The 15,301-nt window shown below is 33.4% G+C and overlaps 4 protein-coding genes across 6 annotated transcripts in view; 2 read left to right on the top strand and 2 right to left on the bottom strand.

Annotated features, from left to right (window-relative positions):
* Positions 1 to 3,651, top strand: part of LOC109603120 (ras-related and estrogen-regulated growth inhibitor-like) — a 104,305-nt gene extending 100,654 nt beyond the window's left edge. Inside the window, exons 4-5 of the mRNA XM_049964174.1 lie at positions 1,602 to 1,783; positions 2,774 to 3,651. Coding sequence (XP_049820131.1) covers positions 1,602 to 1,783; positions 2,774 to 3,032 — 441 coding nt within the window. The 3' untranslated portion in view covers positions 3,033 to 3,651. The remainder of the gene's footprint in view (positions 1 to 1,601; positions 1,784 to 2,773) is intronic.
* A 605-nt stretch (positions 3,652 to 4,256) lies between these two features.
* On the top strand, positions 4,257 to 12,262 carry LOC109603122 (protein Lilipod). Of its 2 annotated transcripts, none has more exons than XM_020019581.2 (9): positions 4,257 to 4,526; positions 6,761 to 7,025; positions 7,182 to 7,412; positions 7,471 to 7,539; positions 7,850 to 8,164; positions 8,222 to 8,376; positions 8,433 to 8,664; positions 8,719 to 8,875; positions 12,125 to 12,262. In XM_020019581.2, exons 1-9 carry the CDS (start codon positions 4,458 to 4,460, stop codon positions 12,138 to 12,140), a joined length of 1,509 nt encoding a protein of 502 aa, XP_019875140.1. In that variant the 5' UTR covers positions 4,257 to 4,457; the 3' UTR covers positions 12,141 to 12,262. The 2 variants fall into 2 exon arrangements, with proteins under 2 accessions (XP_019875140.1, XP_019875139.2); XM_020019580.2 differs by lacking the exon at positions 12,125 to 12,262 and adding an exon at positions 9,338 to 10,036.
* On the bottom strand, positions 10,308 to 11,443 carry LOC109603123 (calcyclin-binding protein). The gene is made up of 5 exons (XM_020019582.2): positions 11,307 to 11,443; positions 11,048 to 11,252; positions 10,786 to 10,992; positions 10,588 to 10,732; positions 10,308 to 10,533 (listed from the first exon to the last, which is right to left on the bottom strand). The coding sequence occupies exons 1-5, from the start codon at positions 11,325 to 11,327 to the stop codon at positions 10,443 to 10,445; spliced, it is 669 nt and encodes a 222-aa protein (XP_019875141.1). The 5' UTR covers positions 11,328 to 11,443; the 3' UTR covers positions 10,308 to 10,442.
* Positions 11,731 to 15,239, bottom strand: LOC109603121 (broad-complex core protein isoforms 1/2/3/4/5). 2 transcript variants are annotated; one of them, XM_049965647.1, is made up of 5 exons: positions 14,907 to 15,222; positions 14,478 to 14,855; positions 14,202 to 14,421; positions 13,861 to 14,112; positions 11,731 to 12,437 (listed from the first exon to the last, which is right to left on the bottom strand). In XM_049965647.1, the coding sequence occupies exons 2-5, from the start codon at positions 14,838 to 14,840 to the stop codon at positions 12,166 to 12,168; spliced, it is 1,107 nt and encodes a 368-aa protein (XP_049821604.1). In that variant the 5' UTR covers positions 14,841 to 14,855; positions 14,907 to 15,222; the 3' UTR covers positions 11,731 to 12,165. The 2 variants fall into 2 exon arrangements, with proteins under 2 accessions (XP_049821604.1, XP_019875138.1); XM_020019579.2 differs by lacking the exon at positions 11,731 to 12,437 and adding an exon at positions 12,484 to 13,421 and having other exon boundaries at positions 14,907 to 15,239.
* Between the last annotated feature and the right edge of the window lie 62 nt (positions 15,240 to 15,301).

Consider the following 15,301-nt stretch of genomic DNA (forward strand, 5'->3'; position numbering starts at 1 on the left):
AACGATTTCTACAATTAAGCCACAAAACTCTTGACAATATGTTAAAAATATTCATTATTCACAAGAAAATTCATCTAGACATTGATGTGTGGAATATATTTAGAAAAATGGATAATGAATTTTATTATTCTCTTTCTTGAGAGAATTATTTCAACAATTAACACACAAAATAGTTGATAATATGTTAAATATATTCAATATTCACAAGAAAATTCATCTAGACATTGATGTGTGGAATGTATTTAGAAAAATGGATAATAAATTATATTATTCTCTTTCTTGAGAGAACGATTTCTACAATTAAGCTACAAAACTCTTGACAATATGTTAAACATATTCATTATTCACAAGAAAATTCATCTAGACATTGATGTGTGGAATATATTTAGAAAAATGGATAATAAATTATATTATTCTTTTTCTTGAGAGAATTATTTCAACAATTAACACACAAAATAGTTGATAATATGTTAAAAATATTCAATACTCACAAGAAAATTCATCTAGAGATTGATGTGTGGAATATATTTGAAAAAATGGATAATAAATTTTATTATTCTCTTTCTTGAGAGAATATTTTCTACAGTTAAGCCACAAAACTATTGATAATATGTTAAAAATATTCTTTATTCACAAGAAAATTCATCTAGACATTGATGTGTGGAATATATTTAGAAAAATGGATAATAAATTATATTATTCTCTTTCTTGAGAGAATTATTTCAACAATTAACACACAAAATACTTGATAATATGTTAAAAATATTCAATATTCACAAGAAAATTCATCTAGACATTGATGTGTGGAATATATTTGGAAAAATGGATAATAAATTTTATTATTCTCTTTCTTGAGAGAATATTTTCTACAGTTAAGCCACAAAACTCTTGACAATATGTTAAAAATATTCATTATTCACAAGAAAATTCATCTAGACATTGATGTGTGGAATATATTTAGAAAAATGGTTAATAAATTTTATTATTCTCTTTCTTGAGAGAACGATTTCTACAATTAAGCCACAAAACTCTTGACAATATGTTAAAAATATTCATTATTCACAAGAAAATTCATCTAGACATTAATGTGTGGAATATATTTAAAAAAATCGATAATAAATTATATTATTCTCTTTCTTGATAGAATTATTTCTACAATAAAACCATAAAACTCTTGACAATATGTTAAAAATATTCATTATTCTCAAGAAAATTCAACTAAACATTAATGTGTCGAATATACTTAGAAAAATGGTTAATAAATTATATTATTCTCTTTCTTGAGAGAATGATTTCTACAATTAAGACATAGAACTCTTGATAATATGTCAAAAATATTCAATATATTTAGAAAAATCGATAATAAATTTCTCTAATTCTCTTTCTTGATAGAAGCCTGCAAAGACTTAATATATATTTTTTTAAGCATTCAAAGTCTTAATAGTATTAAAGACATTTCTGGCCAACAAGGAAATTAAACTACATTATTTTATTATAGTTCAGGTTTTCCATTATTTCAGAATATTGATTGTTTGAATTGGGGCAATCGATTGAGTGTCAATAGTTTCCTAAAATACATACACAAATGTTTTAATTTCCAGAAAAACGGCTGCCTGTACGAGCACATCCGATGGGGCGAAGCCTTCGTAATTGTCTACTCCGTCGTGGACAGGCACAGCTTCCATGAGGCCCAAGAGATTTTAGGTCAACTAGTCAAATTGAAATTACCATCCTACTACACCAGTCTACTTCTAGGCAACAAAAGAGACTTGGACCATTCAAGGTATGAAACGTAAACAATTTTTCTAGCACTTAACTTTGTGAGATTCCCGCACGGATAACATCTTAATTCAATCAACTGGTATTACCAAAATAAAATCGAGAACGATCGCTATCGCATCTAATTAAATGATCCCGAACCGGGGGGATTATCTGGCACTGATCTGGAGGTGTTATAGTACTTGATTAGTTATAAAACGTTGTTTATGTAAATTGTCCGGCTACCTTTTTAAAGCGTGAAGAGTGGACTGTCTTCACTAATTTTTTCCTAGATTTTAGACGTTGATAAGGGACTAAATTAAATAATTCCGACGGTGAACTTTCTCTTTTATTTAGCAGCAACGCATGATAACGCATCAACGCATATTAATTAGTGCTGCGGCCGTCTGCTGTATTATTAATTGCATTGCTAATTACAAATAAATTAATAAATTACTAGTTTGTGATGAACGTCTCGTGGGCTACTAATTAAATCTACTCGTACGACGGCGAGGGCACCAACCTCAGTGAAATTTTCAGTGCTCAAAACGGAAATGTAATAAACAACGGTGTTTTACCGATTTTTAAACCATCAAATATTAGTTGTAAACAAGGAAATAGGAATAAAAGTTACGGGGGGCATCTCTGGTGCTGACAATAAAAGGATTATACTAAATTTATTGCATTTTGTTAGACTTTTATAAGCTTCCCAGTAGTGGTAATAATATTAGGCCTCGTTCAAGTTGTATTGGAAAGTGAACGCCGCATTACTTTTTCCAAATAACCGGATAATACATCATGCCAATGCAAATCACTTCGATACTTAATTAGCAATTATCTCTATATATCTCGAGATACCGCCGTTCAATTTTAGTTGTTCGAATCCTCACTTTTTCTAATTAAACTTATATCGTGAATATGTCGATTGTTCAGGGCAATAAATTATTTATATAAAGTGCTTTCCAGCGATAAGAATTAGTTAATTATTACACTCCATTTTGTGGTTTTATTTCAGACAAATCTGCGTGGACGACGGGCAGGAGCTGTCCCTGCAGTACAGCTGTCAGTTCTACGAGGTGAGCGCGGCCGAAAACTTCGCCGGGGTTTCCCTCGCCTTCCAGTCGCTGCTGCGGGAGGCCAGGTCGGTCCAGCTGCTCAAGGCGTTGCCCATCAGACGGAAGCTGGGCGTCAACAGTGTGTCGAAAGTTTTAGGCAACATCTTCGGCAAGAACTCGAAGGGCGACCGGAAGAAACGGCCCTCGTTAAGCATTTAATTTAATGTGTATTATAATTTAAATGTTCCTTAATTTATTAGCTGATTGGTCGCAATGTTTTTTGAGGTTTTATTGATGTTGATGTTTTCTTAGCCATTGAAAAGACTGAAATTTATTTTTCACATTTATAGTAATTTTTATAACGAAATTATGTAAATAATAAGTAGCAGAAAAGCAATTTTGATACTATGTATTGTCTGAATTATTTATTACATGCTCTAACACTGCCATCTGTGAGATAATAGCTGATACAATCAATTAAATGTTTCTATAATGATTTCATCTTACAATTATCGAAACTACACTTGAATTTCTTCACTGACTGACTCAAATGTAGTTAAAAGACCTTTCGAAATGTGTAACTAAATAATGTTTACCTATTATATTTTTAATTTAACTTATTTTGAAATACACTTATTTGTTTTTCTTCTATAAATGGTCAGCAATTAAAAAATACATTCAAATAGAAAATCCCCGAGGCGAAATTAAAACATGAATACAACATAGAAATTTAATTGTGATAATGTGTTTTTCAGCACTATATTTGTGAAAATAAAAATGAATTTGTTACAAAATAGCATAAATCCATTTAATTTTTATATTATTGTAAATAGTAATAAGTAAATATAAACGTTTTTGTTAGGCTTAATTTACTCCTTTATAAAATATTGATCTCAATGATTTTAAAACGAATATTTTGCTTTAATAGAAACTTTATTAAATATAATATGTTTTAAATGTATTTCTTGCAATATAAATAAATAGTGTAAATTATAACTATGTGTAGTTTTATTACAAAACCAACTTACCTTAATGTGTGAATCCCAGGAAGCACTTTCAAGTGACGCCACCTGCAGGATAGGGATTAAACCGTAGCTTAACTATCGTCAAAATACAAATACAAAACACTACAATAAATGTTTAGGAACTCGTTCTCATGCATTTTACATATTTTGAGTAAATTTGCAAATTTAACGGGTAATTTTTTGCCTTACAATTAGGCAACCGATTTTACACTTTCATAAAATAATTGATTATCTATCATAATTATTATTAGTTAAAATTATATATTGTATAAATACATAAGCAAATTATGTTTTTGCATTTGTTGTAATTATTGTAAATAATTTGGATCAAATTAAACAAAAGAAAACATCTCCACCAGTATCCGTAAACGAACCATAGATGTCGTCGCAGTGTGACAGCTGAGAAACATTACGAATTTGACGTTTCAATAAGTGACCATTTCAAGTTGCAGTGCTAAAAGAAGTGGGTGTTTTGCGGTGTCCCGTTATAAATAATCATGAATTAAATATACCACCGAAGTGGTCGATAAAGGGTCGTTTTCCCTTTGACGTTTCAATAGTTTCGTAACCATGGTGTTTTGCATACTGCCAAAAGGACAATCGCATAGCCACGGGTGAAATGGAAGATTACGACGATGAGCCCGATTTAAATGAACAAACGTTTCACAACAATGTACGCGAACAAATCGTAAGTAAACATCCAACGGAATTTAATGTACACGTCAGTCAAAGGCTAATTGTTTACGTTGTGTGAAGAGTATTGACAACCTTCAAATTAACGTGTTACTTAAATAACACAAAGGTTATTGTACACAGTAGTTGTTGTCTATAAATAACTTTATTTGTGCACATTTTACAACCACCAAATTGCTTAAAAACAACAGGTCAAATTTCCAGGCTATTCTTCTGGCATGTTTATAATTGTCAGATCAAGTATCTTTGATTATTTTTAGCATTTTTGGCTTTAATTCAACTTTGGAAATATAAACAACACCTAATGTACATAAATAGTTAATCATTAATCTAATGCAGTGACTTTTTACTAAAATATTTAATTGCAATCGGTGACACATAAAAAATTAAATTAATGGACTAAAATTATTGCCAGCTTATCTAAATTCTTTCCGTGGTTAAACCAATTTGAAGAAGCGTGACAAACGTGACACAATGCACATAATTGTTGTGTTTGTGTGTTGTGTAGATTATTTAAATTTAGAAAATATTGATTCCTTTGATAAGGGTCTTGCAATGAACAAATAATTGACGATTATCGAAGTAATTCGTGCGTAAACCGGATGACGTTAAATAGAAACAATTATCATTAAAATAATAATGTTTCAAAAACATTTACTTATCCTGTTACTTATTTGTTTAACATACTTTTGCCCCTTAGATATATCTGTATTTAATTGTGCATCATACTTTTTTAAAATACCAGTTTAAAATCAGTTGCGCATTTAATTGAGACAAAATTTTATCAAGCTTACTGAAGGCCACAGTGAACGGATGATGCAAGAATTTTAATTGTGTTTGACGGATCATAAACCAATTTTAAGTGTCCACGTTCATGGGATTAACAGTAATTGTGCACAAAACAATTTTGAGAACTTATTAAACCAGAAATTTATACAAATATTTGAGGAAAGCTTCATGTGTATTATATGTATAATAAATATAAATCCCGATAAATACTTTATTCTTTTGAATTGTATCTATTTCTGCAATAAAGATTATTTCACAAATATTTAAATACACATTTATCTTATTGAGTTTTAACTCCAATTCATAGAATAATTGATATATTTGATAACGGCCAGGGTAAGATCTACTTAATTGTGTTTATAAAATATTAATATTATAAATAAATAAAGTGGAAACAAATATCCAACGTACGTTTATTAAAAGTCACGTTAAAATCAACACACATTGATCAACTGATAATTTTAGCAACCATATTTTTTAGTTTTTATTCCAAAGATTATTAATATAAAGGTCAACATTGATTAGATAAAAATCAATTAATAAATAAATTAGGTTAATCTTATTTATAAATTATATATTTTATAAATATATTAATGGGAGACACTAAAAATAACATTTGTTTCAACAAATTATTAAAAAACACGTGTTGAACAACTGCTAATTTATCAAACAACTGTTGTTTCTAGCAAAATTTATAATATTTTACAAACTAAAAAGGATCCTATTTAATTTTTAATTAACTAATCGTCGAAATATTTTATTAACCCATCGAATCTTACTGTTTTTAAGACAATTCTTGTGAGAAAAATAGGATTTAAGTAAAATCTAACTTCAGATACCATTGTGTTGATCAAATAAGTTAATCTAGAAGGATTTTGTCATTCTTAACTAATTAAATGTTAAAATATTTTATTATTTTATTAAAATTTATTATCAACTGATTGTTTGTAAGACTATTCTTATTAGAAAAGTAGGATTTAATTAAGATCTAACTTCAAATACCATTGTGTTGGTTAAAAAATTAATCAAGAAGGTTTCTCTTTAATTTTTAATTAATTGAATGTTAAAATATTTTATCAATTCATCGAAAACAACTAACCTAACTAATCTCAGATGTTGTCCGCCTATTCTAGAAACTCCTTATATCATTGTTTTATAGAAATTTTAATTTTTGGCTTTAATTAAATGTATTAATATAGTTATTTCATGTGTAATTAAATATTGGTAAAAGTAGTAGAAAGTTAATTATGTAGCAGCCAGCGAAATCAATCAATTACGGGAATGGATTCCAATTTCCAGTAAAATGGTTTATGATAATTTATAAAATATTTACTGCCAGACTTTACCCATCTTCTTAAAGCTGTAATTTGAACAGTTTCTTAAAAAAACTACCAGAAAAAATAATATAATAATAATTTACTTTGGTGCTTGTTAATTCAGATATTCCTGCTGCTGTTCCTGCTGCTCTACCTGGCTAGCTTCGGCCTGCTTCGCCGGTACCGCAGGCACGGTCGCGAGGACTACTACAGCACGGACGAGGACGAGGTGACCGTCTACAGGATCAGCACCTGGCTCTGCACCTTCTCACTTGCCGTGTCCATCGGGGCGGTGCTCCTCTTGCCCATCTCGATCGTGTCGAACGAGGTGCTCATCATTTATCCCAACAGTTATTACATCAAGTGGCTCAATTCTTCACTCATTCAAGGTATGTTATTGTAGATTTAACACTGACATAGAAACCTAACCTAACTTTAACCACATAACCTAACATTTTGGATGCTTGAGACAGACCTAACCTAACCTAACATTTTGAATTTGAGGTGTTTTGGTATGTACAATATTTTATTATGTTATTCTTCAGGTCTTTGGAACTATGTGTTCCTCTTCTCGAACCTGTCGATCTTTGTGCTGCTCCCGTTCGCCTATTTGTTCACCGAATCGGAAGGATTCTTCGGACACCGCAAAGGACTGATGGCCAGGCTGTACGAAACGTTCACCGTTTTCTGTCTCCTCGGCCTGGTAGTTTTGGGCATGACTTATGTGATTTCCGCACTGATTGACAAAGACAAGTCGAGCATCCAAACTATATTGAGTAAGTTGGCCACTGGTTTCTCTGTTTTAATGTGACTGATAATTGATGTGTTTTACAGATTTGTGGAGTTATTATTTGCCTTTTTTGTACTCATGCATATCGTTTATGGGTGTGCTAATTCTGCTTGGTGAGTATTGCTATATTTCTCAACTAGTTTATAAGACAATGCTTATTAGAAATAAGATCTAACTTCTAACACCATTGTACTGGTCAAAAAACTTATTCTATAATGTTCCTTTTTATTTTTTATTTGACCAAAGTTCTTAGTAAAAGGAAGGATTTAAATAAAACACAGTGAATAAACATTTTATTAACCAAAAAATTTATACAGGAACATTATCCTTAATCAAACAATTAATTATTCTATTGAGATCAAGGTCCAAAGAATTAAGTGAGCTTTAAATAACATTATTAACCCTTTTTTAAAAATTAATTAGTTTCCACACCAATGGGATTCGTCCACCTGTTCGACGTGGTGGGCCAGTTCCTGATCAAGCCCCACTTCCTGCGCGACATCAATGAGGAGTACTTCACCTGCGCTCTGGAGGAGGAGTGCCTTCGCCGCAGGCTGAAGCAGACGCAACGCACGGGCAAGTTCTACGTCAGTCCGGCGCCCATGTCGATCTACGAGGTGCCCGCCCACGACGACGAGTTCAAGCTGCCCCGGGGCATCCTGCGGCTGCGCAATGGCGAGCTGCAGAGCGGACTAGGAGTGATGTTGAGTGAGGTGGAGGAGAGAAGAAAGAAGCTAGGTAATAAACGGGTGATTTGCTGTGTGAATCTTTTAGTAAAGCCTGTTTTGCACCCAGATAAACAACGGCAAACGTCTTCGTTGCGAAGAAACGTGGTTTATCCCGTGGCAATGCTACTTCTCCTAGGCCTGACGATTATAGCGGTGCTGCTGGTGTTACAAAACACCGTGTCATTGCTCATAGGAGTCAAGGCACTCCCACTCAGCTCTAAGGTAAGTCAAACCTTCACAAAAGTAAGCATAACTTAAGTTAGTTGTTGTTTTTTTAGCAATTTACGTTGGGCGTAAGTTCGCTGTCGAAACTGGGTCCCTTCGGCGCCGCCATGGAAATAGTCCTGATAATTTATTTAATAGTAACATCCTCAATCGGTCTCTACACCGTCCCTGTGGTGAGCAGAATCAGGCCGAAGCACAGAAGCACTCCGTTCTGTTTGATCATAGCCAACTGCGCACTGTTGGTCACAATCAGTTCCGCCTTGCCCCTGTTGTCTAAAATATTAGGTTAGGCCCCCTTTTATTAACTGACGCAGTTTGTTTACTAATTGTTTATTTTAGGTATAACAAATTTTGATCTCCTTGGAGACTTTGGTAGCATCGAGTGGTTGGGTAACTTCCAGATAGTGCTGCTTTATAACCTGCTGTTCGCCGCCGGTTCAACGCTCTGCGTTGCCAACAAGTTCACCGTCAAGGTCCGCAGGGAGTTGTACGCACGGTTGGTTGAGAACTACTTGTTCGTAACGAGTTTCGTGTCGTATTTGAACTAACACCAAAACGAATTGTTGTAAAATTAGTTCAATTGGCTCACAAATATATCAACGTTATATTTAGTGGTTGGTTAATTTTGTGACAATTCGTGTCATTCAATATTGAAATTGTGATAAAAAGGTACTGAATTATTATTTACTTTTATTTATGAGATTATAAGCACTGATTATTTAGAAGTTGTTGTGGTTTGATTGTTTATATTTAAATAAGGTTATTTTTTTAAATTATTTATTGTTTAAAAACCATACCAACAAAATGTTTTTAACTTGTTACTTATCTCATTTTGATTCATGCTGCCCTACTACTATTACTCTATTGCTTATTGTCAGCTAAAATTCTCATTGGATTTGGTTGGTTCTAACACATTGATCATTATTTTTAATTGGCTTATGACTGATATTGAAATTAGGGTATTCATGGATGAGCATCCTCCTTCAGTCCCAGCGACGCCACGACCTTCTGTGATTGATATAAGCTAAGGTGTTTCTCATTAAAAGTAAATATGAATCCAATAGTAAATATTGTAGTTACTATATTTTTGAATGAATCATTTTAATTTGACAGAAACTATCTAATTATTATTGCTATTATTATTATTATTATTTCTTATTATATTAGTTAATCCTCAATTTAGTTTTCACTTACTGATAAATAAATGTAAGAGACTGTTATTCAAATAAGCATCAGTATGAGACATATTATTTCGTTCCTGTTTCACTGATAAAAGACAATCATTTGGTTTTAGTTCTTAAAAGACTAAATGCATTTATTTTAATTTTATAAAATAATTATTGTATTGTTTTGTATCAAAATATGTCTGTTAGAATCGATAAAGGTTTTTCCATCACCCATTGTCTGTTTCTAATGAACAAAATTATATTTATTTTAATTTTTTGTCACCAGTATTTTTGCCAAATGTGAATTTGTGTTTCTCGATATTAACACCAATTCAATTTGTTATTAGAAAGATCTTATTTTGTTTACTTAAGATTTTCTGTAGAAATTTGCTCAAGTGAATTTTGTATAATCTAGTCCACTAAGCTGTTGAAACTGTTTTGTATGTTAATCATTTATTTATTATAAAGTAAAATAAAAATATGTTGTTTTATTTCTTTTTTTTTTTTTCAGGTACACACATTCAAAATAAATAATAACTTAATCTTTCAGCTAATCAAATTATTGTTTATAAGACGGTTCTTATTGGAAAAGTAGAATTTATACAAGATCTGATTTCAAATACTATTCTGTTGTCCAAAAATCTCACTCTAAAAGATTTCTATTTAATTTTTAATTGATTAAACGATGAAATATTTTATTGACTCATCCATAAAATTCATATTTAATTTTTAAATGTATTTAATCTTTAATAAATAATATGGTCTTGTTTACTTACAAATTAATATATTCATCTCAAATAAAAAAAAATACATAGTACATATTAAACTTAAATAATTCAATTAATTAATATATCAACATTTACATGTATATTAATATTATACTTATTTATGAATGAATTATAATTCTGCATCTAGACCACCTTTATTCCGACTTTCTGTCCAGGCTTTGGCAATGGTTCTCTTCATTTCATCATCTCCCTTCTCATACCTACAAGAAAAACAGTAACAAACGACGAGCTAAGTTAAAATTAACAACACTTACATGTTCTTCATTAAGCTCATGATACCATCAGCGGGGTCCATGTTTTCGGTATCCATTTTTTGGGCATCACTGGCTTTTTTCTCCAAACTAGTAACATGTGACCATTTATTTTGCGTTTTCTTCGCCGCATTTATGATAACCATGTCTGTAACAGTTGAATTTGAGTTGTCATACTTGAATGTTGATTAGATGGTTAACCTGTTTTAACTTTCCAGTTGCTTTGGTCTGGCTCAATGTCTTCGAGCAATTTACTGATGGTAAACACATGGTCTTTGTTGTCTAAGTCATCTACTGTTAATTCAAGGGCCCTCGCTCTGAAGCTGCACTTTACATTGTCAGCCGGAATGGTGTGAACGTTTTTAAGGGTGACATAAAACTTGACAAACTTATTTGTTTGATCCCAAGCTGAAATTTGCCACATAAACAACACAAATTCAAGTTACAGTACACAGTATATTACCGTAATTATTTATTTTCACTTGGTATCTCTTTGTGGAAGCAGCCTGGGTGGACTTAACTGGCACATTATCAGGCAAATTATTTTCCTCCTCCAACTTAACTATCTCCGATATTAGTTTCCTTTTTTCAATGGACAAAATATCCTTAATTTTTTGCCGGGTGCTTTGTTTTTCCAAGGTTTCAAGTTCGGCAACGTCCAATTTGAGCTGTAATTACACGTTTACATTAAATAATCAATTACACAAGTCATTTTCAGTTACCTCAGTAATCTTGTTCGACATTGTTACAAATTAGGCCAGCGCTTTACAATAAACACTGAATGAAAGTTCTAGAAAACACCGGTCACAACGTGCACTTAGAGAATAAGTCTGGAATACGCACAGACACTTATTGTATGGATTTTATCAGTTGTAGGCAACCCAGGTTACACTTACAAGTAACCATGACTACCAGATTGTCGGTTTGAATAAAATAAACAAACAAATGTGTTTAACGTGTTAAAAAAATAACATCTATTTATTATTTAATTTCCTGCGGGCAGATGTTATTAATTTTACACAATTAATTGTAATTGACAAAGTTATTCAAAGTGATCATGAGGTATTAAATAAGCTTAAGGATTAACAATTTCTGTCCTAAGTATTTAATGGTGTGTTTAGATATAAAAGTAATGAATAACACAACTTACAAATTATAATTTATTTTGGAAAAACAGTAATACAAAATAACTTATATTATATAACAACCAAACAGTCAAATTCTCATAAAATGGTTTAAATACAACCTAACATCATCTCTTCATTAAAACCAGGACTAAATTTCTCTCATAAATATTGCACGTTATAAGTTTAGCACTTGTGTGTAATCAACAACAAACAAAAAAATAATTCTATATATGAACTATAAACTAAAAAAATATATTTGGTGTCATAATGCATTTAAAAACATAACATAAATAACCTTCTGTTACGTTAATTAACGTAAAATCTGCGTGTCAGTCAATAAATTCGTTAATTCGATAAAAATAAAATAATCAATCATAAATAAACTATCAATATATGGCATATTTGGTTCACAGGTACTTTTGGTGTTAAAACGCAGCATCTACAACCAGCCCGTTCATATAAGCTCGGGAGAGATGCTGCATGAAGGCACTTGCAACTTTTGTATGACGTCGTTCAGCTGGGGATGATTATGACCGCTGTACGACAACAGTATGGGACCGTGGATCGTCGTCACGCAGCCCTCGCACTTCAACGTCTTCTTTTTCACGCACACCCAGACGCTGCGACTGTCCTGCTTATCACAAAGGGTGTAGATGTGCCCATTATGGATCAACACCAGTTGTCCGCGGCCGCTTTTCATCAGCGTCAGGCCGCCCCCTAGAAATGCTACAACAAACGTCTAGTTACTCATCTAATAATAATACGACCACACTGTTAAGTATAAATGGTTTTATTGAAAAAAGATCCTATAAATACAGTACATAATGATAAAAAACAGTCTCACAAAAAGTCAGAGCCACTAAAATTGTATTAAACAAAATTAAATACACAAATTGAAGCTGCTCATTCAATTTCGCCAAATTCACAGCCTTTAAATCATAAAATAAAATTAAAACTGAACTTGTCGAACATATATAATCATCTTTAAATAATAAATATTTGTATTTAATTTTCTTATCGATATTCCTCAACTTTTACACACCTCTTTATGTTCTTTGAAAGCCATTAAACACTATTGTTAAAGAGAATATTTACAAGGAACAATCTATAACAATATTTTTAGGTTACACAAGATTGACTGACAGGAGTCCTAACCTAAAAACACAAAATGATTTGAAAATGTTCTCCAGACTGCCAAACCAGACTTAATAAATTAATTTAATCGCCTCGAACGATTTTTTAGGTTTACCTTACGTAATGACATCACACAATAAATAAGTTTATCAAATATTAGTTAAGGAAATGTATAATTTTGACTAGAACCAAAGAAGACAGTTGTTCGAAATCAGAGAGTATCACATAAAATGCCCAATCATTTCTTGTGTAACTTAATACGTATGAACCGGAGAGCTTCGCAGCCCCCTTAACTGAGCGAGGTCTGCCAGAGCACCTCCTGCAAGTTTTCAATGGGCACTTCGGTGTCCTCGTCCGGATTGAACACGTCCGGTATGACCGGATGCGTGTGCATGTACGGCCACTTGACGATGTTCCCGTTCATCGTCCAGCAGACCGCCTGGCACTTCTCCGGCGTCCTGCTGTTCTTGCAGTACCAGAACGCCTTGCCTTTGTACACGCTCTTCTTGTAGAACACGTAGCCGTCAACGATCAGGCGGGGATTCCCGCGACGGCCCAGGATGCACTGCAGGGTACCTAATAAAATAATACACGTTTAGGATGGACTCTTCGTCTCTCGATGGGCAACAACGAAACTGAAATAAGTCCATTCCCCCCAAACATTTAAATACCAACGATCAACTACGATTATATGGCATTTACGGTCTATGCATGCAACCAACCACTACTTATCTAATTATATACATTAACTACTTGTAAATGTGTTGCAGAAACTCCAATAAAATACCAAACGTTGCTCAGGAATGCCATATAATTGAAACGTTAAGTGGACAACTGAAAGGTATTTAAAGTTGTGTGGTGTATTATTTTATTGAGGTTCCCTACTAATTTGTCACTCACTGAACCGGGTTAAATTTTATTGATAACTGATCAATGGATCCGAACAACAACAATCTTGAGGTACCACCATGGTCGGTAGACTAGTAGCAACATAATGAAACATCCACAAACTCACCCGGTGACGAGGTGTCGTGCATCATTTGCTTGGCGGCCTCCTGGTTGGCGGGCCAGCCCGACGTCTCCCCCAGCTGCGTGTCCAGCAAATGCGACACGTCCATGCTGGTCTCCTCCTCGGACGGCGGGGCGTCGTCGCTGTGATCCACCGGCTCCTGCTTCGGCTTGATGAGCGGCGGGTCCGGCGTGGGGGTCGAGACAGGCGATCGACTTGGCGTTTCATCCAGGTGCGGCCTCTTGGCGGCCGGTTGACCTGGACAAATCGAACTTTACTCTTTGGTAACAATGGGGAATTGGACGGTTTACGATGTTGTACATTTCCTTTTCCACAAAATTATGTACCTGATGTGGACTGTTGTGTTGGTGATGGTGAAGGTTGATTAAGGGGCAACTGAGGTTGATGTTGAGGTGATTTTATAGCATTGGGGCTTGGACTGCTTGCCGGCCTTACTTGCTGTATTGGTCTAATGATTTTCTTTACTGGTTTGGGACGTTTCATCAACTCCCTTTGTGACATACCATATGAATGCTTATTGTTTGAATTCGTGTACCCATTAGTGTCCTAACAACAAAATTTAATTAACCCTCCTTAGCATACAACTCAAAAAAGTGACTTACAGAAGAGTTGCCATTGTCAGTAAGTCCTTTAACTTTAAGCGTTTCAGCCACCCTCATAAAAGTGGGTATTTCCTCCTGACTAACACTCACTTCACCCTGATACATAAAATGCAATAAACTACACAGCGCCGCGTAATTCACGTCGGGCAAAATCACTATTGGGTGCTTGCATGGGTTCACCCTAAACAGTTCTTTGAAAAAGGGACTACACACAGACAGCACTGTCTTGTGGGCTTTGAGGTATTTGCCTTCGGCTGCCAAAGTACAGTCAACCAGGTCCTCATCTTTCAACAGGGAATGGAAGCCGGAGCTTAGGTTACTGTGAAAATTGTTCCAGCATAACGAAAATTGTTCACCTTCCATATTAAAAAAAAAATTCTACAAAAAAACGGTTTAATTATTGACCCAAGTTGGTTAAGCACGACTTACTTATTAGTTTCGCCGTTCAGTGAGAGTTTGAGTGTTTGGATGCATCTATGTTACGTTTAAATGGGTTTATTTCATGACGAAACTAATTTTAAAACCCTGCTTTTAACATCAAACAAGCATGAAGATGGAGGAACAATTTGACGTCACTGACTGGCGTCGTTTCCAAATTTACATCTTTGTTTTGTCTTAATATGTTCGCTCATCGTCCAATTATTCTGAGTAATTTTAAGCAATTTTGACACGAAAATTTGTGGAATTAAAACAAAGGGTCAATATTTGAATAATTAATTTTTAATCGCCAATGGGTATGCAACTGTGAATGCACGATGATGTATCGTTGGCTACCATTTCAACAATTACAACAATTGCTAATGATTATAACACTTTTTACTGAT

The sequence above is a fragment of the Aethina tumida genome, chromosome 3 (genome assembly GCF_024364675.1).
Source record: "Aethina tumida isolate Nest 87 chromosome 3, icAetTumi1.1, whole genome shotgun sequence".
Taxonomy (NCBI): Eukaryota; Metazoa; Arthropoda; class Insecta; order Coleoptera; family Nitidulidae; genus Aethina; species Aethina tumida.

Excerpts from the sequence above, each read along its gene's own strand:
- LOC109603122 (XM_020019580.2), top strand. The coding sequence starts at position 4,458 with ATGGAAGATTACGACGATGAGCCCGATTTAAATGAACAAACGTTTCAC. Across the intron at positions 7,413-7,470 it reads GAGCATCCAAACTATATTGA|ATTTGTGGAGTTATTATTTG; the intron begins GTAAGTTGGCCA and ends TGTGTTTTACAG. Across the intron at positions 8,876-9,337 it reads CGCAGGGAGTTGTACGCACG|GGTATTCATGGATGAGCATC; the intron begins GTTGGTTGAGAA and ends TATTGAAATTAG.
- LOC109603123 (XM_020019582.2), bottom strand. The coding sequence starts at position 11,327 with ATGTCGAACAAGATTACTGAG. Across the intron at positions 11,253-11,306 it reads TGTCGAACAAGATTACTGAG|CTCAAATTGGACGTTGCCGA; the intron begins GTAACTGAAAAT and ends GTGTAATTACAG. Across the intron at positions 10,993-11,047 it reads AGTGAAAATAAATAATTACG|CTTGGGATCAAACAAATAAG; the intron begins GTAATATACTGT and ends GGCAAATTTCAG.
- LOC109603121 (XM_020019579.2), bottom strand. The coding sequence starts at position 14,840 with ATGGAAGGTGAACAATTTTCGTTATGCTGGAACAATTTTCACAGTAAC. Across the intron at positions 14,422-14,477 it reads CTGACAATGGCAACTCTTCT|GACACTAATGGGTACACGAA; the intron begins GTAAGTCACTTT and ends TTTTGTTGTTAG. Across the intron at positions 14,113-14,201 it reads AACACAACAGTCCACATCAG|GTCAACCGGCCGCCAAGAGG; the intron begins GTACATAATTTT and ends CGATTTGTCCAG.